Below are 25,463 nucleotides of genomic sequence, written 5' to 3'. Positions count from 1 at the left end.
TGAGTGTTGTAGCTGTACTCACACAGGTCGGTGGAGATATTTACAACATACCTAACTTGTACCTTGTAGGTTGTGGATCAGTTTTGCGGAATCAGAAGCTGAGGCACTCACGCAGAATACCAAGCCTTTGACCTGCTACGTGGCTCGACCAGTTGGGTTTCTGGTTAAAAGTACTAGTCCCCAGGATGTCGATGATGGGGATAGAAATCTCATGGAGAGATAACTTAGACTCTCTTGTTGGAGATGGTTTTTGCCTGGTGCAAATATTACTTTGCCACTTAGCATTCCAAGCTTGGACATTTGCTCAGGTCATGCTGCATGTAGAAACAGACTGCCTTAGTATCTGAGCAATTGCATTTGGGAATGAACACTGTGCAATCATAATTTCTGACCCTGATGATGGTCATTAATGAGCATCTGAAGATAGTGGACCAAGGATGCTGCCCTCAGGAACTCGTGCAGTGATGCCCTGGAGCTGAAATGATCGGCCTTCAACAAACCACAGCTATCTTTCATAATGGTAAATATGACTGCAGCCACTGGAGGATGCTCCACAGTCCTCTTAAATTCGGCTCTTCTGTCCATGGTTATAATGAGGTCTAGAGCTGAGGAGTGGTCCAGATAAACAGTAAACTGAACATCAGCAAGCATGTTATTGTTGAGTAAGTGAGACTATCCAATGTGTGTTGTTATCCAAATATGAAGAATTTTTATTTAATTAGTTCAAGAGGGTGTGAAAAGTTAACCACATTAAAGGAGCCAAAGTGCTCCAGGGATCTGAGATGAGTGTATCCACAAATAATGATAGGTTGGTGCATACTCAATAGAGCTAGTCCTCTTAAATATGCTTAACTGATTTACATATGTTATATTGACTTTATACTCTTTTTAGTTCTGGGAAGTTATCAGTGATGAGCATGGCATCGATCCTACCGGAACCTACCATGGAGACAGTGATCTCCAGCTGGAAGAGAATTATGTCTATATAACTGATGGCTACAGGTATTAATTGCATATTTTACATATTTTAGGTTGAATAATATGGATAAGAATTAGTGATTTATCCCAACATGCCATCCTGTTATCAATACCCCTTTTAAAAATGTCAGCATTTTAGGGAATGTCTATGTAAATTCTGTTGCAACGAGCAAAAAATGCTACTCAAATTGTGTCCAATGGAAACAGGATGGTTGGTGTTGGCTGGAGGGCTGTACAGTACTGAACTGTATCAGCTGAAGTTTAGCGCACAGATGCTGCAGAATAGTACTCCAGGTGCACTGCAAGTTTAAGTGCTTTGAAAGGAGGTTGACGGGTGTTACCTCTTTCCTTATAACCACTCAAACCAAAGAGCTGTTTGAAAGTAGTGTAAACAAGGAATTACTGGTTTGATTTTTGCCTAAGAAGAGGTCTGCTGTATGTCTGAGGCCTCCATTACAAGATTAGTTTGCTCTTAGCCTTTGCCTTCTGCGCCAGTAAATCCAGATCGTGGGACCACCTGCTACCAAAAAGATGTATTTCTGAAATTGACTTACATGAATGTGGAGCTAGGAGGAACAGGAGTGTACTTCCTAAATCCGCATTTAAGGAACCTGGGCTTCTACTCCCTTAGCCCAATTCTCCTTCTTGGCTACTGTTTCCTCTCGCTGGCCGCAGATCTCGTGACTCGAGCGTTATTAACCCAAGTCCTAATTTTTGCTGCCTGGCTGTTTGCACCACATTAGCTTGATGTGAATGAAGCACAAGCCTCCCTATATGGGACACTTTGGTTTTCCTTGTTCAGGAATAAGGATTTACTTTGCACACACCCATTCCCTGCAATCCAAATATGCAAAACCGTGACCCTTTGTTTGACCAGTAGCTCTACTTCTATTTCATGCATGAGTTTCTTCAGATGAGGCTCAGGCTACCTTTAAACTCCAACCCTCTGCAGGGATATACATTCCACAATACAGGCATCCAATTGATACATGTTTGCTAACCAGAGATTTGGGAACTTTAGATATCCTGCGATTTATCCTTCCTTTCACTCCTCTGACAGACATTTGAACATATTTTGTGAACCGATTGCTTTGTATGCTGCATTAAAAAATCTGAATATTCCAATTGGACAAAAACGAAACCAGAAGTGGGTTGTATCATGTGATTACCAGGGTAGTGGGAATTGAACAAGAAGGGTCTTGGTCTGGTGATTCCTATGATCACCGTCTGTGGAGACTCAATATCATAAGCACAGTGCTTTGCAAAGTACCAGTTGTCAGAAACATCTCCAATTGGGAATCTATGTCAGTCGGACTTGAGCTTAAAATGACATACACCAATAATGTTTTTACTAAAGTAAGGCTCTAGCAGGAGGACAGGGAATCGCCAAGTTTGCAAAGTTAGCATTACAAGAGCAGGAGCAGAAAATGAGAGAGGAGGGCGATCCATTTCACACACAGCTGCAGGAAGAACTACCCTAGCTGAGCTAGCCAGTGCAGTGAGTGGCAACTTAATTACCTAGTGCAAAAGCAAGCTCTTCAGAAAGGTGTTTAATTACCTCTCCTTGACTTGGATAAAGGACTGGCTAACCGGCAGAAGGGAGAGAGTCGGGATAAATGGCCTTTTCTGGTTGGCAAGATGAATGTAGTGGCGTGCCACAGGTTCAGTCCTCGGGGCCCAACTATTTACAATCTATATTAATTACTTGGATGTAGGGATAGAAGGTTGGAAGGGCACCCTCCTGGCAATTGCTGGGTCTTTAAAATCTCTAAGTCCCATCTCTTCAAACAAGGAATCTTCTGCTTGGTGGTTAACGCAAAATAGTGTCCCTATTTGCTTCGTACAACAGAAGCTGTTTTTCAGTCTTCCCCTCAACTCTGTCTAACCTGACTGAGAGTCTGCATCCAGCTGCCCTTTTATGTCAAGGAGTGAAAACTGGCACTTGTGTTTTTATGAACTATGCGCAACACGGTGGCACAGTGGTTAGCACTGCTGCCTCACGGCGGCAAGGTCCCAGGTTCGATCCCGGCCCTGGGTCACTGTCCGTGTGGAGTTTGCACATTCTCCTCGTGTTTGCGTAGATTTCGCCCCCCACAACCCAAAGATGTGCAGGCTAGGTGGATTGGCCACGCTAAATTGCCCCTTAATTGGAAAAAATGAATTGGGTCCTCTAAATTTATTTTAAAATACAAAAAGTGTTTTGATGAACTTCAACCTGAGCCTCTGTCTCCATGACAACCATACCACATGGACTTTTCTCTGGGAAGATTTTGGCATGATTGCCATCCCCCATTCCAGACCATTCTGATTTACCTAAAATTAAAAGAGACAGTTTAAAACAGAACCATCTTATAAAGTCTCACATTCATAATAATTCATCATAATATTAAGAAACAATCAAAGACACGAGAATACATCGGAGGCTATGGACCTGAGAGCAATTTTGACTGTAGTACCGAAGACTTGTGTCCCTGGAACTCGCCATGTTCTTGGCCAAGCTGTTCCAGTACAACTACAACATCTGTGGAAAATTGACCAGTTATATCCTGTCTACACAAAACAGGACAAATCCATACTCTCGATCACAAAGTGATGGAAGGTGTCATTGACAGTGTTATCAAGTGGCATTTACTTGAAAAACAACTTGCTCACTGACGCTCAGTTTGGATTCCTTCTGCAGGACCACTCAGACCCTGACCTCATTGGGCCAAAAATAGACAGAAGAGCAAAATTCCAGTGGTGAGGTGGAACGCAACATTTGACTGAGGGTGGCATCACATGGTCCTAGAAAAATTGTCAATGCGAATCAGGAAAAAGCTCTGCTGGTGGAGTCATACACAGTACAAAGGAAGGTGGCTGTGGATGTAGGAGGCTAATCACTTCAACCCCAAGACACTGCTGAAGGAGTTCTTCTCAAGGTAGTGCCCTAGGCCCAGCCATATTTAGTTCGTTCATCAACGACACTCCCTCCATCATAAGGTCAGAAGTGTGGATATTCACAGTGTTCAGTTCTATTCAGATAATGGAGAAGGCCATGTCCACGTGAAGCAAAGCTGAACAAACATTCACTGATAAGTGGCAAGTAATATTCGTGCCACACAAGGGGCAAGAAATGACCATCTCCATCCAAGAAGAGAGAATCTAACCATATCCTCTTGACATTGAATGGCATAACCATCACTGGATCCCCCACTATCATCATCCAAGGGTTACCATTAACCAGAAACGTAACTGGGCCAACCATATAAATACTGTGGCTACTAAAACAGGTCAGAGACTAGGATTACTGTGGTGAGCAACTTGCCTCCTGGCTCCCCAAATCCTGTCCACCATCTTCTTTCTTCGTGTTTCATAGGATGTAGGTGTCTCTGGCAGGTCAGCATTTGTTGTCCATCCCTAATTGCCCTTGGCATGCTTGGCCATTTCAGAGGGTGGTTAGACCCTGAAGTCACATAGAGGCTAGACCACGTAAGGAGGGCAGATTTCTTTCCCTTCAGCGGCATTAGTGAATCAGATGGGGTTTTACGACAATCAATGATAGTTTCATTGTCCCCATTATTAGGATTAACTTTCAATTCCAGAGTTATTAATTTGGTTTAAATTCCACCAGCGTCCATGGTGGAATTTGAACCCGTATCATCAGAGCATCAGCCCGGACCCTCTGGGTCACTGGTACACGCGACATTACCGCTACACCACCATCTCATCCATGAGGCCCAATGCAGGGCTGTAATGGAATATTCTCCACTTACAGGTTCTAACAACACTCAAAAATCTTAACATCATCCAGGACAAAACAGCCTCACTTGATTGTGTTACCCCAGGTGAGGTTCTCCAAATTGTTTACCCAGATGTGATGCTCCAGGTGAGGGGGAATGAACTAGCTCCCTTTCTTTAATACCCTTCTGTTGGTCTCACAGATTGATCTAAAAAAATCCCTTCCTTTGCAGATGCCTTTCCAGTCCCCCATATTTATGTTTTAAAAGATGCCAATTTAATCAGGCTTCTTGAGTTAAAGAGTGAGTTTGTTAACGATCAAACGCAAGAAAATGATAAAGCACATGCATAGCCATTCAACAAAGAATAGAAGTGAAAATTGAGTCCAAAGTAAGTCAATTTTTAAAAAAGTATACAAAATGGTCCTTGACTCGTGAGGACAGATGATTGAGTGTTACGCTGTGACATCTCCAGCACTATAGTTCACACACACCAACACAATCCAGAAACCTGTCTGGGACATTACACAGGACATATCTTGTTGAGAGGATATTCATCTCCCATTGTCTCCACCGGAGATGGCAAATAGTTTTTGTAAGTTTTTGAAGTATCCTTGACTGGAAATGGGTAGAGTTCCATACTATCTGAGTAGCACTCAGCCAGAGACTGACTTTACATTTTCCACAAATCTTTGGCTTGTATGTCCATGGAAATTCCCGTACCAGCCTCCCCGGACAGGCGCCAGAATGTGGCGACTAGGGGCTTTTCACAGTAACTTCATTGAAGCCTACTCGTGACAATAAGCGATTTCATTTCAAAGAAACTCTCAGGTCTTATTTACAGTTTAATGTTCCTGGACGTAATTTGATGTTTTTTCTCCATGATTTAAGACAGTTAGCACTCATCCACCACCTTAAACATTCACTCTCACCGCCACAGCTGTACAGTGGCAGTACAATCTACAACAGGATTTTTCAAAGTGCAGATCGCACCCATTCGGCAGGTGTCAGAAGGTTGCGGAGTGGTGTTCCCATCAGCTGCAAAGACAATTCCCATTGGTAGCATTTTGAAGCCTGCAGGGGAAATCCTGCCTACAATGTCAATTTAGTATATATCTGACACTGGGAGTACACTGCATTTGAATGACATATTTGCACGTTATGAGACAAGCTGAGAGCTGCAGATCTGTCTGCTTTTCCACATGCAGTTAAGAGGAGTTTTCAGAACCCTCCCAGACACTTATTGTGTGATCCTCTGCTGATGTGGGATCTGAGAGGCTGCAGACCCGCAGTGTTCGCAAGGTGGACAGCTTTGGACAGAGCTGTTGTGGAGGAAAAGGATGAGAGCAAGTTAAGAGCTTGCCTTCATCAAAATGTTACTTAGGAATAAATAAAAAGGAGTTGGAAATCGGAAAGAAACGATAGGTGAGTAATATGCTGCTTCCCATAGTATCTGAAAGTATCCTGTGTGCGCGTCTGGAGAACTAAACATTGGGAGAGGCAGTGTGTGTTATTTTTCCAGTTTGTCCACCCATCTTGAGCAAATCTAAGACCTGAGTCAGCAATTCGATTGATATTTTAAAATGCAGTGTTAGTCCGGTAACTTTTTTTCTTGCTTTCACACGAGTACAACTTCGAGCAAAAGTTAGCAGCTGATGTATAAATGCAAGTTGCTGAGTATTATGAATGGGGGAGCTCCTGCAAACATTCACCCTCCCCCAGCATGTGAGAGACATTGGGGGAATTATGATTGGAGAGAATTTGCAGGACAATCAGTGCGGAGTAACCAAACTAACTGGCATGGGAATTAACAGATGCAGAAATGAAATTGGCATGTAAATATCATTGAGATCTCCACTGAGTCTGCCCCCAGATTATTCGAACCATCTTAATTTTAATTCTGCGGCTGCGATGGGGCGGGCGGTCGACTTGCCCGTTATAGGGTTGGGGGCTGATTATGAATCATAGAATTTACAGTCCAGAAGGACGCTATTCGGCCCATCGAGTCTGCACTGGCCCTTGGAAAGAGCACCTACTAAGAACCTCGCCTCCACCCTATCCCCGTAACCCACCTAACCTTTTGGACACTAAGGGGCAATTTATCATGGCCAATCCACCTAACCTGCACACTCTTGGATTGTGGAGAAGAAACTAGAGCACCCGGAGGAAACCCACGCACACATAGGGAGAAAGTGCAAACTCCACACAGACTGTCACCCGAGACGGGAATTGAACCCGCTCCCTGGAGCTGTGATGCAGCAGTGCTAACCACTGTGCCATAGTGCTGCCTCATTATCGGCAGCAGGTATCGAGACCAATCAGGCAGGAGTTGGAGAGCAGCTGTTCAGAAATACAGGGCTTTGGTGCTCTGGCCTGAAGCAGTTCAGATGTTGGTAGGAAATCATGAAGTGACTGCAATGGCTTGCCTTCTAGTTGGGGAAACATGAGCACGTCACGATGCCACAATGGAATATTTGGGAAAATAATTAATATCTGAGAAAACTTTGTTCATGTCTATTCTGTTTGATTAATGACAACCGGAATAGTAAGTGGCCGGTGGCTGTGGGGCAGTTTTAGTGCTGTCAGCATTCATCAATATAAGAACTAGGAGCAGGAATAGGCCATCTGGCCCCTCGAGCCTGCTCCGCCATTCAATTAGATCATGGCTGATCTTTTGTGGACTCAGCTCCACTTTCCGGCCCGAACACCATGACCCTTAATCCCTTTATTCTTCAAAAAACTATCTATCTTTACCTTAAAAACATGTAATGAAGGAGCCTCAACTGCTTCACTGGGCAAGAAATTCCATAGATTCACAACCCTTTGGGTGAAGAAGTTCCTCCTAAACTCAGTCCTAAATCTACTTCCGCTTATTTTGAGGCTATGTCCCCTAGTTCTGCTGTCACCCCGCCAGTGGAAACAACCTGCCCGCATCTATCCTATCTATTCCCTTCATAATTTTAAATGTTTCTATAAGATCCCCCTCATCCTTCTAAATTCCAACGAGTACAGTCCCAGTCTACTCAACCTCTCCTCATAATCCAACCCCTTCAGCTCTGGGATTAATATTGATGAACTTGCTTCTAATAGTGTACTTTGAAGTTGAATAAACTTGAAACAAGTAATTGAAATGCATTTAAGTCAACTATAAATCAAGATTTTAATGTCACTATCTTCAGATTTATGGGCTGTGATATTTACAAGAACCACATATGGCTCTCTCCCAGCGATATCTGTTCTTCGTTCTTGTCTCGTCAGGCTTCTTCCTTCGCTTCTTTGTTTCTTCAAAAGTGTCCAATGGTGATTGCAGTATCACAATTGTTGGCAGCCCTCCAGTAACTCTCACAAATAACTCTTCTTAATGGGAGTCCCTGGACAGTGAATTGTCATAGAAAGGATGCATATCTGATCCTGTCCTCATTCAATGCTGGCAAAAATTAAATTCCTACTGGCTAGTGATTAAGAACGGGAATATTAGATAATTGTTCTTTCCCTCCCCTGCTTGGGGCAAGAAAAATTTAGTATCCCAAACACTGCCTTGACTCAAAATAGACAGGGTAAGTGAACGTGACTTGGGTCCTGAAGGTTGGCAGGTGTGGGTCCCGAAGGTTGGACAGTTGGGAAAAAAGTTTAATAAACACTGATCTACAAGATGCACTGTAACAGCACATCAAGGTAGCAGGGTAGCATGGTGGTTAGCATAAATGCTTCACAGCTCCAGGGTCCCAGGTTCGATTCCCGGCTGGGTCACTGTCTGTGTGGAGTCTGCACGTCCTCCCCCTGTGTGCGTGGGTTTCCTCCGGGTGCTCCGGTTTCCTCCCACAGTCCAAAGATGTGCGGGTTAGGTGGATGGCCATGATAAATTGCCCGTAGTGTCCTAATAAAAGTAAGGTTAAGGGGGGGTTGTTGGGTTACGGGTATAGGGTGGATACGTGGGTTTGAGTAGGGTGATCATGGCTCGGCACAACATTGAGGGCCGAAGGGCCTGTTCTGTGCTGTACTGTTCTATGTTCTAAGGTTCCTTCAAAAGCATCTTGCAAATCTGTGTCCTCTACCCTAGAAGGACAAGGATGGCAGAGACATGGGAACCACCACCAACTGCAAATTCCCCTCCCAAGTCTTCACCATCCTGACTAGGAAATATATCACCGTTCCTTCACTAGGTGAGTCAAAATACTGGAACCTGCTCCCTAACAACACTGTGGGTATACGTACAGCACATGGACTGCAGTGGTTTAAGACATCTAACAGCCCAGCTGATACCATCAAAAGCAGATGGACCATTCCAGTGATGTTAAAAAATACGCTGGTAAAGTGCAAACTTGACACAGGATGAAGAAACCTCCTCAGTTGGGTGATCTGCACGGTTTGTGGGTGACGCCGAAAGTCGTAGCCCGACCAAGGACACTGGTCGACGACAGTGGGGGAATGTGTCCTAGAAGATTGGGTGCACAATAAAAGACATAGCATGCCGTTCTCCATCGTGAGTCCATCATAGGAGCAGATGTGTGTGAGGCACTGACCTTAGTTGAGCGACTGTGTGTCCCAGAAGGTCCCAGAAGACGGGTGACCATCTGAGTTCTACAAATCCCGACAATATATCAGAGTGTGCACGGTTGATAAAGATTCATAAGAAATCCAGGTGGAGGACGATAAATAAGACAAAGAGATGGAACAGCCAGCGAACATTCTGCAATTCTGGTTAAAAGTCTTCAAGAGCGTGCATGTGTTCAGTGGCATGTGTTATGGGAGCGACAGTTTCAGAACCCCAAAATGTATCATGGAGTTCAACCAACTTCTCCCTTTAATGCATTGTTGCTTTTGAAGCACAATAAAAGACATAGCATGCCATTCTCCATCGTGAGTCCATCATAGGAGCAGATGTGTATGAGGCACTGAACTTAGTTGAGCGACTGTGTGTCCCAGAAGATGGGTCTCCAGGTGTGATATTACAATTATGGACACATGGGTTTTTAAACACAAAACAATGTTTATTCCATGAATTCAACTTAACCTTTTTAAATAAACATTGGATCACTTACCACCCCTTACTTGAAAGATAACCCCCAAAATAATACAACACTAAATAATCCCTCAAAATGATCCTTCAAAGCTCCAAAAGACTTAACACCTTTAAACAGAAACACATCAGGTTAAAGACATTACTATTATGAGTTTAAATCACCCAAATAATTCAGAGATAGTCTTTCCTGCCAGAGATCACCGCAGAATCCAGCACTCTGCAAACACAGACACACCCAAGCTCTTTTTCTTCATGCAGCTCACAGCAAACCAGCCAGGCACTTTTCAGCTGCTCTCTCTCAAACTGAAACTAAAAGCAGAAGTGAGCTCAACTCAGCTACCCCCACCCTCTGACATCACTTCAGTAATATGAGCTGCTCCATTTCTTAAAGGTGCATTGCTTAAACATCCATTTCTTAAAGGTACTCTCACACGACACATGATACGGGAGCATGATTAAAGTATTAAAGCATCTACAAGATGTGAATGTTAAACGGTCAGAGCACGAGAAGTTGAGGAGCTTCATTCTGGAGTTTAAGTTTGAGCCCAATGAGTATTTCACAAACGAGGTGATCACGTAAGTATGTCAGATGGATTTGAGGCTGCTTGAATCATTCTTTGATGAACCAGAAATCATGGGATGCAATGGCTGTAAGATCGAGGGAGGGCAAAAATATCACATTGAAGACAATTAAAACTAAACCGAAACGCAAAGGTCGAAGCACCCGCAGATCAGTTATGAAAACTACCAAATGAATCGTTCTTTAATTTCTTCAGTCCTCCTGAAGTTGCACAGCATGGAATGTTTAGCAAAGGTTCGGCAGCCAAACTCCATGCTGACTTCGAATTTGGCAGCCTCCTGTGTGAACACGTAATTCCGTGTGCAATGTTGTATTTTACAGGAGAAATCATTTGAGACTATGCTGAATCCGATGTGCTGATGAGTACCACAAATATATATATATGATGACTTTGAAGATGATGCGGAAAGTAATGGCATGGAAGGTGAGACAGATGAACGCCAGTATGAACTGCTCATAGATTTTTTTGCAAGAGCAAGGACGGGCTTAATGACAAGGCCAAAGAAGCACTACTCTGGTGGTTTGGAAGGAATCACAAGGTGGTCACGGGGGAGGCCCAGTTCGTGCTGGATATGGAGAAGGCCGGGAGCTCTGAGATGGCGCACTCCAAATTAAATGGAGATCGCAGTTGCTCATACCTCGGAGGACCAGCCACTGAACCAGCTAGAAACAGACAACATCGTGCCAATCTTAGAGACGCTTGCTCCAGAGGTACTTGGTGAATCTTTTCAGGTCTGTTTCTAGCTGGTTCAGTGGCTAGTCGACTTCCTGATCCTCGACACTGAGGATGAATAGGAAGACATTGATGATGCATACAATGATAGAAACTCTGATGTTGAAGTGATTGACGACTCCGAGGGTGAAACAGCGGAGGAGCTGATGAAAATCACGCTATGCAGCTCAATGGATCACTCATATTCTCGATAAAGACCATGGATAGTCACAACCAGAGAGTGTCAGCATAATTATTTCCAGCCTTGAGCAATGATCCAGTGAGCCAAGAAGGGGCAACACCTGTTGCCGTAGATCTAACGTCCACCCAGGCACCAGAACGCTAGGTGCTCCAACATTCAATTCAGGCCACAGGACGTGGGTGTGGTCACACAACCCTGTAATGACATGTCGGCGCCTCAGGATCCACCTGAGAATCAGCAGACTCCGAGCACAGGGTGCAGACCAGCATCGAACCAGAGGCAGCCCAGCCTCATCATAACACGAAAGAATTCGTAAACCAATTGTCAGAACAAGAAGGAGGAAGAGTAGAAGACTGGGAGCTAGCGCATCCCACTGACAAAAGTAAAAAAAGGTGAAGTCATGACTGACAACCAGAGATAAAAATAAAAGCAAACACTTTTTTGAAGCAGCAAACAGCGTTGTGGCAAGAAGCGAAAAAGAAGCTGGTGATGCACGTGTAGCAATCACGGATGCAAGGTACAGAGTAAAGAGGAGACGAAGCAAGAGGCTGGCATGTAAACCAGTCTTCGAAAAGGCTGGCAATAGCCCAAGTGACAATATGTGTATTGTAAGAATAATCATAGAATCAACAGTGCAGAAGGAGGCCATTCGGCCCATCGAGTCTGCACCGGCCCATGGAAAGAGCATCCCACCTAAGCCCACACCACCCCATCCCAGTAACCAAGTAACCCCACCTAACCCCCTTGGACACTAAGGGAAATTTAGCATGGCCAATACACGTAACCTGCACATCTTTGGACTGTGGGAGGAAACCGGAGCACCTGGAGGAAACCCACGCAGACACGGGGAGAACATGCAGACTCCACACAGACAGTGACCCAAGCCAGAAATCTAACCTGGGACCCTGGAGCTGTAGAGCAACTGTACTAACCACTGTGCTCCCCCCTCCCCAATAATGAGGGGTTAACAATTTACTGTAACTATATCCAACCACTAGATGGCGATCAAGGGCATTCACGTGGATCATGTGATACTCTTGATTCTGGGGTAGGTTGTTAGGGGAAATGGTGAATAGTCGTGTTATCAGGAGCTCTGTAGTTAGAATTATAGTTTTAGTTAATCTGTATTTTTTATACCTTAGCAAGCAAGTTGAATCTATTTAGTTGTAGTGTAAATAAATTAGCTTTGTTCAAAACATAGCTTGATGTTCTTGGTGAGACACTACACTTCAAAGCCATCCTCATTCAGAAATCAAAGAACATCACAGACGGCACAATGACCTGTGAGAAAGGGACGGACACTGACCAGGCATATCATGTTTATGGACAGCCTAGTTAAACCTATTCACATTGGTTAAACATATCACAAATGTATAAAGTTAAAATAGTAATAATGCTTGTAAACAAACATTAATGTTTTCTGAGGAAGGGGGATGTGGTGATATGCCTGTAAGCAATATTGCAGATAGTTGGTGTTGCGACCTCCAACCAGCAAGTGGCATTACAGATCCACCATGTAATCTCGAGACAGTGGCCATGTGACAAGGCACTAAGATATAAGTGCGGGGACATCTAGTGATCCCAAGATGGTTATAAGACATACATGAGGACAGTCGTGCATAGAGGTAGTTCCAGGGGAGTATAAAGAAACTCCATGATAACTTGCTCTGAATCAAATCACTATCTTATCACGTGTGATTTAATAAAGAACCTGGTTTTGACATGTCACAAGTAGTTTGGTAGATTCCTTGCTAAACAACTAACACCGAACACAACATCCCTCTCTGACTCCCTGAGGAAGAACCCATTATATATAGCCGTTGCAACCCTTCACAATCATTCACATTAAATTTTTTCCCAAGGACCACCTCAGAGATGTGCATTTTGGCAGCTTCACAAATGGAAAGTGAACCAAAGGGGAGAATATGTTGATGTATATAGGAAGAAAGGAACTATAGTGGCTTTGGAGAATGAAATGTTGTTGATCAGAAATTGCGTACTCCCTTGGCAGCTATAGGAACATAACAGATGAAGGCCATTTAGCGGCTCCAACCTTATTTTGACACTCAATGAGATCATGGCTGATCTTTGACATAACTCCACGGGCCTTTAATATCTTTGGGTTAACAATCTCAGTTTTAAGTTCAATAATTGCTCTAGCATCACTTGCAGAAGAGTGTTCCAAACATCTGCTATCTTCTTTATATAGAAGTGTTTCCTAATTTTAGTAATCATCTAATTCTTAAATTTTACCCCTTGCTTTAAACTCCCCAACCAAAAGAAATAGTTTCTATCTAGCCTATTTGTTTTTCTTAAACACTGACTAAATTACCTCAGAATGTGCTCCCTCCCAGCCAATGGTTCGATTTAATGCACAAAAATCAGAGTCCCCATTTTGAATGTGTATAGCGAGGCTGTTTCTGGTGGGACTGTTGGTTTTTCTGTCCACGTTTGGGAATTCCCCACTGAGACCTCACTATCTGCAGGATGAAATCGGAGTGCCATTTTTAAATGCTGCCCTGATCTCTCAGCGCTCCTTGGAATTCCCATCACATGCTAATTTACCTCTTAGGGGATCCTCGATCCCCCACCAAGCTCACCCCACCTCTTAAGGGCAGGGCACCCCGGGCCTGATCCCTGGCATGGGCAGCCTGGCAGTGCCACCTGAGCACCCATTGCCAAGGTGCCAGGCTAGCAGTGCCCAGAGCCCCCCCCCCCCCCCCCCCCCCCGGGCCTCCAAAAGCCTCGGAGACCCCACCCCCCCAGGGCACATTTATGCAGCCCAGTGCTAAACGGCGTCCTGACAATGTCTTGCAGGTGTTCATTCCTGGGCCTCGGGAGAATCAGGTGTAGATATATTTAAATGAGCCTATATCCAGATCATGATGTCTCGCGATATCTTGTTAGATCTTGCGATGTCGTCCTTGAGCCACTAATCTCACGCTTCTTGCGAGAGTTAACAGCCTCAATGCATCGAGATGAGCGCGACAAGGCCGTGGTGCTTGCAGTAACTCCAGGTGCGGTTTAACCAGGGCTTTGAACAGTTAAAGTATGACTTCTATCCCCTTGTATTCCAATCTTCTGGATGTAAAGGCTAGCATTCCATTAGCCTTTATAATTATTTTGTTTACCTATTCAGGATATTTTAATGGTCTATGCACCTGGACTCCTTAACCTCTTTGAACCTTCACTCTTTCAAGATTTCTCACTATGGGTGGCACGGTGGCGCAGTGGTCAGCACTACTGCCTCACAGCTCCAGGGACTCGTGTTCAATTCCGGTCTGGGGTGACAGTGTGGAGCTTCGACTTCCTCCCCGGGTCTGCATGGGTTTCCACCGGGTGCACCGGTTTCCTCCCACAGTACAAAGATGTGCAGATCAGGTGGATTGCCCATGTTAAATTGCCCATTAGTGCCCAAAAGGCTAGGTGGGGTTACGGGGATAGGGTGGAGGCGTGGGCTTAAGTAGGGTGCTCTTTCCAAGGGCCGGTGCAGACTCGATGGGCCAAATAGCCTCCTACACTGTAAATTTTATGATTCTAAACTCTTGTATCATCAAGTTTATGACCTCACATTTGCTCACAGATCTATTTATCAGTTTTGTCCATTCACTTAATCCATCAATATTTCTTCATAACTTCACATTCCATTTACATTGCTTACAGTACTGCTTATTTTTATGTCAGTGGCACATTTGGATATGTGGCTTTCTATTTTGTTATCTGAGCTTAAAGCACAGTGGTTAGCACTGTTGCTTCACAGCACCAGGGACCCGGGTTAGATTCCCGGCTTGGATCACTGTCTGTTTGGAGTCTGCATGTTCTCCCTGTGTCTGCGTGGGGTTTCCTCCGGTGCTCCGGTTTCCCCCCCACAAGTCCCGAAAGATGTGCTTGTTAGCTGAATTGGACATTCTGAATTCTCCCTCAGTGTACCCGAATAGGCAAGTAGGGGATTTTCACAGTAACTTCATGTAAGCCTACTTGTGACACTAATCAAAATTATTATTATTACTTGAGGTCCCAACACAGGTCTTTGAGGGACACCAACATTGGTTGCTACTCAGATACCCGCTTGTAACTGTCAGGCAGTTCCTGTTAATTAACTTGGTTTCTTTTACAATTTTTAAAGTTCTAATTCAGATGTTAAACTAAATTTCAGTTTGAGATATATATTCAGCAATTATGACCATAAGACATAGGACAGAATTAGGCCATTTGGCCTATCAAGACAGCTCCGCCACTCAATCATGGCTGATATTTTTCTCACCCCCATTCTCCTGCTTTTTCCCCATAGCCCCTGATCCCCTTATTAATCAAGAACCTATCTATCTCTGTTCTTAAAGACACTCAGTGATTTGGCCTCCACAGCCTTCTGCGGCAAAGAGTTCCACAGATTCACCACCCTCTGGCTGAAGAAATTCTTCTTCATCTCAGTTTTAAAGGATCTTCCCTGAAGTCTGAGGCTATGCGCTCTGGTTCTCGTTTTTCCTACTAGTGGAAACATCCTCTCCACATCCACTCTATCTAGGACTCTTAGTATCCTGTAAGTTTCAATAAGATCCCCCCTCGTCCTTCTAAACTCCATGAGTATCGACCCAGAGTCCTCAACCGCTCCTCACATGGCAAGTTCCTCATTCCAGGGATCATTCTTATGAACCTCCTCTGGACCCTTTCCAAGGCCAGCACATCCTTCCTTAAGATACGGGACCCAAAACTGCTCATACTACTCCAAATGGGGTCTGACCTGAGCCTTATACAGCCTCAGAAGTACATCCCTGCTCTTGTATTCTAGCTCTCTCGACATGAATGCTAACATTGCATTTGCCTTCTGTTATAACCTGCTCACTGGCTGAGAACTAATGGCAATCTTACAATTCTCAGGGAATATGAGCTTCCCGTATGAGGGGGGTGGAGAAATCATTAGCAGACTCCCTGCATAAATAGAGCTGGCCAATATGGAACCAGCTAGAGAGGGGTGAGCAGCAAGGGAGTACTGCTGCTGTTGTATATACGAAATTGTAAATAAAGTTATTTCTTTCTATTCTACAAACTCGTGCTGGATTCTTCGTGGCCCTCACAAAACTATCTACGCTGCTGAAGCCTCCTCCCTGGATTTTTGTTGGATGCAGGTTGGAAGTTTTTTTTCTGTTACATCAGGCCTCTTTATGGAAGTTTGGATGTTTTTGATGCTGCGCTGGAAAGTTGGAACGAGTACGCACAACGGATGCGTTACTATTTCCGGGCAAGCAACATCACCGAAAACGAGCGCCCGGTGGTCATTTTGCTCACCGCCTGTGTCCCGCATACGTTTGGGGTGATTAGGAGCCTTATGTACCCAGCTGCGCCGGACACCGAGACGTTTGATGAACTTGTGACCTTAGTGGGCCACCATTTTAACCCAACCCCGTCCACGGTAGTGCAGCATTACCGGTTTAATACCGCTGAGAGGACCCCAGGAGAATCCCTTGCAGAGTTTCTGTCCAGGCTACGCAGGATTGCGGACTACTGTGACTATGGTGAGACTTTGTTACAAATGTTACACGACAGTTTGGTTTGCAGTATTAACAACGCGGCCACCCAGAGAAAGTTGTTAACCGAGCCAACATTGACTTTTCAACAGGCCATTCAGATAATATTGTCCCGAAAGAGCGCAGAACGGGGAGTGCAGGAACTACACGGTATGGAGGTGCACACCTTCTGTCCAAAAGCGTCTCCCCGCACCCCCGCCATACCTTGGGCGGGGCGGTATCCAGATTGACGCCAGTGCCCGCCGGACGTTCCTCCCTGAAGGGAGCCTTGTCCAGAACTGATGGATGAAGAGCCATGTCAGTGTCAGACTTGTGGATACCGGCCCTGGGGGTGTCGTTCCGACAGAAACTGGGGCCAGCCCAGGGGTCATACCTTCCATTTGGATGAACCTGTGGGGACTACCCCCGAGGACGTGAAGATGGAAGGCGACTGCCTGTGGCTGCATTGTGTGGCAGCACCCTGTGTGGCCCCCATTAAGATGATTAAGATGACAGTATGGGTCAATGGTCACTAAATTAGATATGAGTCACACCTAACTACAGTTGGAGCTGGACCCTGCCTCCTGGCCATATGTATCTTTTTGTTTTGTTTTTTTAAAATAAATTTAGTGTACCCAATTCACTTTTTTTCCAATTAAGGGGCAATTTAGCATTTTCAATCCACCTACCTTGCACATCTTTGGGTTGTGGGGGCGAAACCCACGCAAACACCGTGAGAACGTGTAAACTCCACACAGACAGTGACCCAGAGCCGGGATCGCACCTGAGACCTCGGCGCCGTGAGACCTGTGCCACCTTGCTGCCCTGTATGTAACTCTTAATACACACAGGGGCTGTATAAATATACATTGTTGCCTTTTGGGGTATCCTCTACCTGTGCTATCTTTCAGCACGTCATGGAGGGCATCTTGAGAGGTTTACCACGTGTTGCTGTCTACTTAGACGACGTTTTGATTACGGGGATGTCGGAGCAGGAACATTTTGAAAATTTGGAGGCTGTCCTTAGATGCTTCTCAGAGGCTGGAGTCCATTTACAGCATACAAAGTGCATCTTTCAGGCGAAGGAAGTGGTCTACCTGGGTTATCGGGTGGACCGCGAAGGTTTGCACCCTGTCGCAGAGAAGATGCGCGCAATTCAACAAGGCCCTGCCCCGACTGAACTTTGCACCTTCATTCGTTTCTCAGCCTTGTAAACTATTACAGAAGTTCCTCCCCAATCTGGCAACTACCCTGGCCCCGTTGCACCTTCTGCTGAAGAAAAATGACACCTGGGTTTCGTGGTTAGCCGCAAGAAACCGCTTTCCGGCAGGGTAAAACAGCAATTGTCGTTGTCTGGGTTACTAATCCACTATGATCCTGGAAAACCTTTGCTCATCACGTGTGATGCGTCCCCATATGGTATTTAGGCCGTCCTGTCTGAGAAGATGGAGAATGGAGCCGAGCGGCCGATAGCTTTCGCCTCCCGCACATTGACAGCAGCAGAAAGAAGAACGTGCAGATCGAGAAGGAGAGCCTGCCAGTGGTCTTTGAGGTGAAACACTTTCACCAGTATGTGTATGGCCGCCACTTCACTATCGTGACTGATCATGCCTCTGCTGGGACTTTTCCGAGAGGATAAGCCAATACTGCCCATTGCTTCTGCAAGGATCCAGCGCTGGGCTTTGTTGCTCGCTGCCTACGAGTATTCTCTGGAGCATAAACCAGGGACCCAGATAATGCGAGGGATAAGAACCCATATTTGACATGTTAATGACAAAGGAAAGCATAATGGACAGAAACATAAACACATTATCTGATTTCTAATTAAAATTGTGCTTGCTCTAGTTTTGTGTACAAAGGTACTATCCTTGTACAAATTTGGAAGCTACTTTCATCTGATGCCATAAACAGGAGTTGTATAGGTTGTTGCACAAAGAAAATGGTCTGAATTTGATGGCCACTTTGGTACAGCTGGGGAAGATATAAACAGAACTATTAATCCAGTGACCAGGATTTGGAAGTCAAGAGTCTTCTGTCTGACAGTTCGATTGGCACATTTGCATTAAGGTGTCTTCCACATCCTCCTCAGGTTCTCCTCTTGCCGTTCGCGTTACAGAGCATTTTTCCTCCACCGTCTCAATGATAAGGCCTATTTATACGGTTATTTACAGGGATGTGTAGAGTGTAGCCTCCAGCCACCATCCTTGACACCCTTTCCAGATGTACTGTAGGTTGTTCAAGATTAAACCAGGCACCTGAATCATGACTTCACCATGTCAGTGGTGTGCTCAACTAATACTCTAATGCAGTACTGGACTTTGTTATCTCAGAAATTAGCTCATGCACTGGATACGAGGCAGGTATCAAGAGCCATGAACACAAAGATAACCCTGATCTCTGCCACATTGAGGATTATCTTCAAAACTATAAACTGCTTGCATAGTACATTCCCTTAAAATGAAAACATCATTGCTGCTTCAGGGAAGAGTGAGGATTAACTTGCAGAACAGTGAAATCCTTTCCTACGGTAGGCAAGACCATAGACAAGGGAGAACATTGGTTCACATGTATGCAAACAATGACTGCTTGGACTGTTGTTTATCTTGAAATTCTAAAATTGCAGTACCTTGTTGCTGACTGTCAATGGGAAAGCAGGTGAGATTGCTTGCTGGATTTTGTAGTTCATCCATGATTTGTTTAATGCACTTTTGCACGGCCAATTGGCTAACGTTAGTGGTCTCCTCAACAACAACCTGGAATGACTTTGTGAATAAAGGTTATGAGTGGATGGGACCTGGTAATGAGGTACTTGTGGAGGTGAGCTGTAGTAGCACTACAGCAATAGCTTTTCTTAGTAAATTGAAACCCTTTCAAGACAATGAACTGGATTTTCAAATGATTTGGGGCCAAGATTTCAAGTGGGCCATTTTGAACTGCCTGCCTCCATGCTGGTTCTGTGTTGCATCCAGACACTGAGACATTTTTAATGAGAGAGGCTTGGGACGGGACCAGTGGGCAGCCAATTCTGGCCAACTGATGTTAATTACAGGTCCCATTCCCATGGCGAGTGAAAGTTTTACTTGGCAATGTGGGTGGCCCTTGTTGGCCTGGACCAATCTCACCTTTTCCATTGATAATCAGCAACAAGGTGAGAGTTTTAGTCCTGTAATTTTAGTTACAGGATAACCAACAGTCCAAGCAGTTATAGTTTGCATGCACATGAATCAATGTCTTTCTAGCCTTACCTACCACAACAGGAAAGGATTCCATTCTTATGTCCAAGCCAGCATGGTGGTCTCGTGGTGGGAGGCGGTGACGTAATGGTATTGTCACTGGACTAGTAATCCAGAGACCCAGGGTAATGATCTAGGGACCCGGGTTTGAATCCCACCACGGCAGACAGTGGAATTTAAACTCAATAAAATTTCTGGAATCAAAAGTCGAATGATGACTGTGAAACCATTGTTGATTGTCGGAAAAATCCATCTGGTTCACTTTAGGGAAGGAAATCTGTCATCCTTACCTGGCCTATATGACTGTCATCCTTACCTGGCCTTACCAGACCCACAGAAATGTGGTTGACTCTTAAATGCCCTCTGAAATGGCCTAGCAAGCCACTCAGTTGTATTCAACCGCTATAAAAACACAATAAAGAAATGAAACCGGACTACCCGACATCCTACCAGGCACCGGAAACGACAACGGCAAACCCTGTTGACCCTGCAAAGTTCTTCTTACTAACATCTGGGCACTTGTGCCAAAGTTGGGAGAACTGTCTCACGGACTAGTTAAGCAACAGCCTGACATAGTCATACTCATAGAATCGTTCCTTATAGACAATATCCCAGACACCTCCATCATCATCCCTGGGTATGCCCTGTTTCACCGGCAGGACAGACCAAGCAGAGGGCAGCACGGTAGCATGGTGGTTAGCATAAATGCTTCACAGCTCCAGGGTCCCAGGTTCGATTCCCGGCTGGGTCACTGTCTGTGTGGAATCTGCACGTCCTCCCCGTGTGTGCGTGGGTTTCCTCCGGGCGTTCCGGTGTCCTCCCACAGTCCAAAGATGTGTGGGTTAGGTGGATTGGCCGTGCTAAATTGCCCGTAGTGTCCTAAAAAGTAAGGTTAAGGGGGGGTTGTTGGGTTACGGGTATAGGGTGGATACGTGGGTTTGAGTAGGGTGAGCATTGCTCGGCACAACATCGAGGGCCGAAGGGCCTGTTCTGTGCTGTACTGTTCTATGTTCTAGGTGGTGGCACAGTGATGTACAGTCGGGAGGGAGTTGCCCTGGGAGTTCACAACATCAACTCTGGATCCCATGAAGTCTCATGGCTTCAGGTTAAACATGGGAAAGGAAACATCCTGCTGATTACCATGTACTGGACACCAGCAGCTGATTAAAACTCCTGGGTCCGCCTCATAAATCTTTGTTTCAAAATTTCGACGTTCTAGGGATTTTGAAATATCTGTTTGTAGTCAGCAAAACCCTTAGAAAATTTCTGTCAAATATACCTAAACTCCCATAAAGTTGTAGCATGATCTGCATGCCATGTTCTAGTTCCATCTGATGCGGTTTAATACTCAGACTGACGCAGTATTATGTCATGACCGACACGGTACGAAGCCATGACCAACAAGTTTCAATGCTCAGACTAATGTGGCTTGATACTTTGACTTATACATCAGGCTGATGCTATGACAGATGTGGTATGATGCTGAGATTAATATGATACTAATGGACATTAATGGTATGAGTGACATGGTATACAAGGTTTGACAAGTTACTTACGTTTAGCCTTTTGATCTAGGTGGCAAGTATGTGCCTCGTGCTGTCCTCATGGATTTGGAGCCTGGTACTATGGATTCGGTTCGCTCTGGCCCCTTTGGGCAGATTTTCAGACCAGATAACTTTGTGTTTGGTAAGTAAAGTTGATAAGTTACAAAAGAGCTTGCACTTACATGTGCTTCTCAGCCACTGAAGTATTGTTCAGGAAAACTCTGCTGTCAAAAACAATACAATCTGTTTTATTGTTCAACCAATATCATTAACACAAGAACACAACATAAGAAATGGGCCACTCGACCCTTCAAGTTGCTCTGCCAGTCTATAAGACTATGGCTGATCTGTTGTGGCCTTAATTCCATTTTTGCTGCTAAGGAAACCACTACCGGCTGTAAATCAGCCAGTATGCTGTGAGGAAAGAGTGCTATAGAACCACCATTTGAAGCAAAGACTCTTAACTTCTAACCCTCATCCTTATTGTTTTTAACTTTATGCCCCCCCCCCGTGTTTGTCTGCCTTATGTGTGTGGGTACAGGGTGAAAAAAGAACAAAGAAAATTACAGCACAGGAACAGGCCCTTCGGCCCTCCCAGCCTGCGCCGATCCAGATCCTTTATCTAAACCTGTTGCCTATTTTCCAAGGTCTACTTCTCTCTGTTCCCCACCCATTCATATATCTGTCCAGATACATCTTAAATGATGCTATCGTGCCCGTCTCTACCACCTCCGCTGGCAAAGCATTCCAGGCACCCACCACCCTCTGCGTAAAAAACTTTCCACACACATCTCCCTTAAACTTTTCCCCTCTCACCTTGAAATCGTGACCCCTTGTAATTGACACCCCCACTCTTGGAAAAAGCCTGTTGCTATCCACCCTGTCCATACCTCTCATAATTTTGTAGACCTCAATCAGGTCTCCCCTCAACCTCCGTCTTTCCAATGAAAACAATCCTAATCTACTCAACCTTTCTTCATAGCTAGCACCCTCCATACTAGGCAACATCCTGGTGAACCTCCTTTGCACCCTCTCTAAAGCATCCACATCCTTCTGGTAATGTGGCGACCAGAACTGCACGCAGTATTCCAAATGTGGCCTAACCAAAGTCCAATACAACTGTAACATGACCTGCCGACTCTTGTACTCAATACCCCGTCCGATGAAGGCAAGCATGCTGTATGCCTTCTTGACCACTCTATCGATCTGCATTGCCACCTTCAGGGTATAATGGACCTGAACTCCCAGATCTCTCTGTACATCAATTTTCCCCAGGACTCTTCCATTGACCATATAGTCTGCTCTTGAGTTAGATCTTCCAAAATGCATCACCTCGCATTTGCCTGGATTGAACTCCATCTGCCATTTCTCTGCCCAACTCTCCAATCTATCTATATTTTGCTGTATTCTCTGACAGTCCGCCTCCCTATCTGCAACTCCACCAATCTTAGTATCATCTGCAAACTTGCTCATCAGACCACTTATACCTTTGTCCAGATCATTTATGTATATCACAAACAACAGTGGTCCGAGCACGGATCCCTGTGGAACACCACTCGTCGCCTTTCTCCATTTTGAGACACTCCCTTCAACCACTACTCTCTGTCTCCTGTTGCCCAGCCAGTTCTTTATCCATCTAGCTAGTACAGCCTGAACCCCATACGACTTCACTTATTCCATCAACCTGCCATGGGAAACTTTATCAAATGCTTTACTGAAGTCCATGTATATGACATCTACAGCCCTTTCCTCATCAATTAACTTTGTCACTTCCTCAAAGAATTCTATTAGGTTTGTAAGACATGACCTTCCCTGCACAAAACCATGCTGCCTATCACTGATAAGTCTATTTTCTTCCAAATGTGAATAGATCCTATCCCTCAGTATCTTCTCCAACAGTTTGCCTACCACTGACCACAAGCTCACAGGCCTATAATTCCCTGGATTATCTCTGCTACCCTTCTTAAACAAAGGGACAACATTAGCAATTCTCCAGTCCTCCGGGACCTCAACCGTGGTCAAGGATGCTGCAAAGATATCTGTTAAGGCCCCAGCCATTTCGTCCCTCACTTCCCTCAGTAACCTGGGATAGTGGGACAGTTAAAGGGGGTAGTAAGTATTAACTTGTGTTATCCAGTTGTATTTACTGCATATTTCATGATGATTCATGGCATAAACAGTAATTGCATTTCAATTTACAAACTTGGTGACTGTAATTATTGGGCAGCCAAGGGCCAGCAGAAATTAACATAGAACGATACAGCGCAGTACAGGCCCTTCGGCCCTCGATGTTGCACCGACATGGCAAAAAACTAAAGGCCATCTAACCTACACTATGCCCTTATCATCCATATGCTTATCCAATAAACTTTTAAATGCCCTCAATGTTGGCGAGTTCACTACTGTTGCAGGTAGGGCATTCCACGGCCTCGCCACTCTTTGCGTAAAAAACCCACCTCTGACCTCTGTCCTATATCTATTACCCCTCAATTTAAGGCTATGTCCCCTCGTGCTAGCCACCTCCATCCGCGGGAGAAGGCTCTCGCTGTCCACCCTATCTAACCCTCTGATCATTTTGTATGCCTCTATTAAGTCACCTCGTAACCTTCTCTCTAACGAAAACAACCTCAAGTCCATCAGCCTTTCCTCATAAGATTTTCCCTCCATACCAGGCAACATCCTGGTAAATCTCCTCTGCACCCGTTCCAAGGCTTCCACGTCCTTCCTATAATGAGGCGACCAGAACTGTACGCAATACCAAATGCGGCCGTACTAGAGTTTTGTACAACTGCAACATGACCTCATGGCTCCGGAACTCAATCCCCCTACCAATAAAGGCCAACACACCATAGGCCTTCTTCACAACCCTATCAACCTGGGTGGCAACTTTCAGGGATCTATGTACATGGACACCGAGATCCCTCTGCTCATCCACACTACCAAGAATTTTACCATTAGCCAAATATTCCGCATTCCTGTTATTCTTTCCAAAGTGAATCACCTCACACTTCTCCACATTAAACTCCATTTGCCACCTCTCAGCCCAGCTCTGCAGCTTATCTATGTCCCTCTGTAACCTGCAACATCCTTCCGCACTGTCTACAACTCCACCGACTTTAGTGTCGTCTGCAAGTTTACTCACCCATCCTTCTGCGCCCTCCTCTAGGTCATTTATAAAAATGACAAACAGCAACGGCCCCAGAACAGATCCTTGTGGTACGCCACTCGTAACTGAACTCCATTCTGAACATTTCCCATCAACTACCACTCTGTCTTCTTTCAACTAGCCAATTTCTGATCCACATCTCTAAATCACCCTCAATCCCCAGCCTCCGTATTTTCTGCAATAGCCGACCGTGGGGAACCTTATCAAACGCTTTACTGAAATCCATATACACCACATCAACTGCTCTACCCTCGTCTACCTGTTCAGTCACCTTCTCAAAGAACTCGATAAGGTTTGTGAGGCATGACCTACCCTTCACAAAACCATGCTGACTATCCCTAATCATATTATTCCTATCTAGATGATTATAAATCGTATCTTTTATAATCCTCTCCAAGACTTTACCCACCACAGACGTTAGGCTCACCGGCCTATAGTTACCGGGGTTATCTCTACTCCCCTTCTTGAACAAAGGGACCACATTTGCTATCCTCCAGTCCTCTGGCACTATTCCTGTAGCCAATGATGACCTAAAAATCAAAGCCAAAGGCTCAGCAATCTCTTCCCTGGCTTCCCAGAGAATCCTAGGATAAATCCCATCAGGCCCCGGGGACTTATCTATTTTCACCTTGTCCAGAATTGCCAACACTTCTTCCCTACGCACCTCAATGCCATCTATTCTAATAGCCTGAGTCTCAGCATTCTCCTCCACAATATTATCTTTTTCTTGATACTGACGAAAAGTATTCATTTAGTATCTCGCTTATCTCCTCAGCCTCCACACACAACTTCCCACCACTGTCCT

General features: G+C 45.0%; 1 protein-coding gene across 3 annotated transcripts in view; it reads left to right on the top strand.

Moving 5' to 3' along the window:
• Positions 1-25,463, top strand: part of LOC119955589 (tubulin beta chain-like) — a 152,048-nt gene that overhangs the window by 101,436 nt on the left and 25,149 nt on the right. For 2 of the 3 annotated variants that reach the window (XM_038781936.1, XM_038781937.1), the window contains exon 2: positions 21,524-21,634. In XM_038781936.1, coding sequence (XP_038637864.1) covers positions 21,553-21,634 — 82 coding nt within the window. In that variant the 5' untranslated portion in view covers positions 21,524-21,552. Of the gene's footprint in view, positions 1-892; positions 996-13,565; positions 13,572-21,523; positions 21,635-25,463 lie in introns of all 3 variants that reach the window. The other variant, XM_038781938.1, reaches the window with a different exon arrangement.

This window comes from Scyliorhinus canicula, chromosome 21 (genome assembly GCF_902713615.1).
Source record: "Scyliorhinus canicula chromosome 21, sScyCan1.1, whole genome shotgun sequence".
NCBI classification, from domain to species: domain Eukaryota; kingdom Metazoa; phylum Chordata; class Chondrichthyes; order Carcharhiniformes; family Scyliorhinidae; genus Scyliorhinus; species Scyliorhinus canicula.
This window is presented reverse-complemented; position numbering and strand designations above follow the sequence as displayed.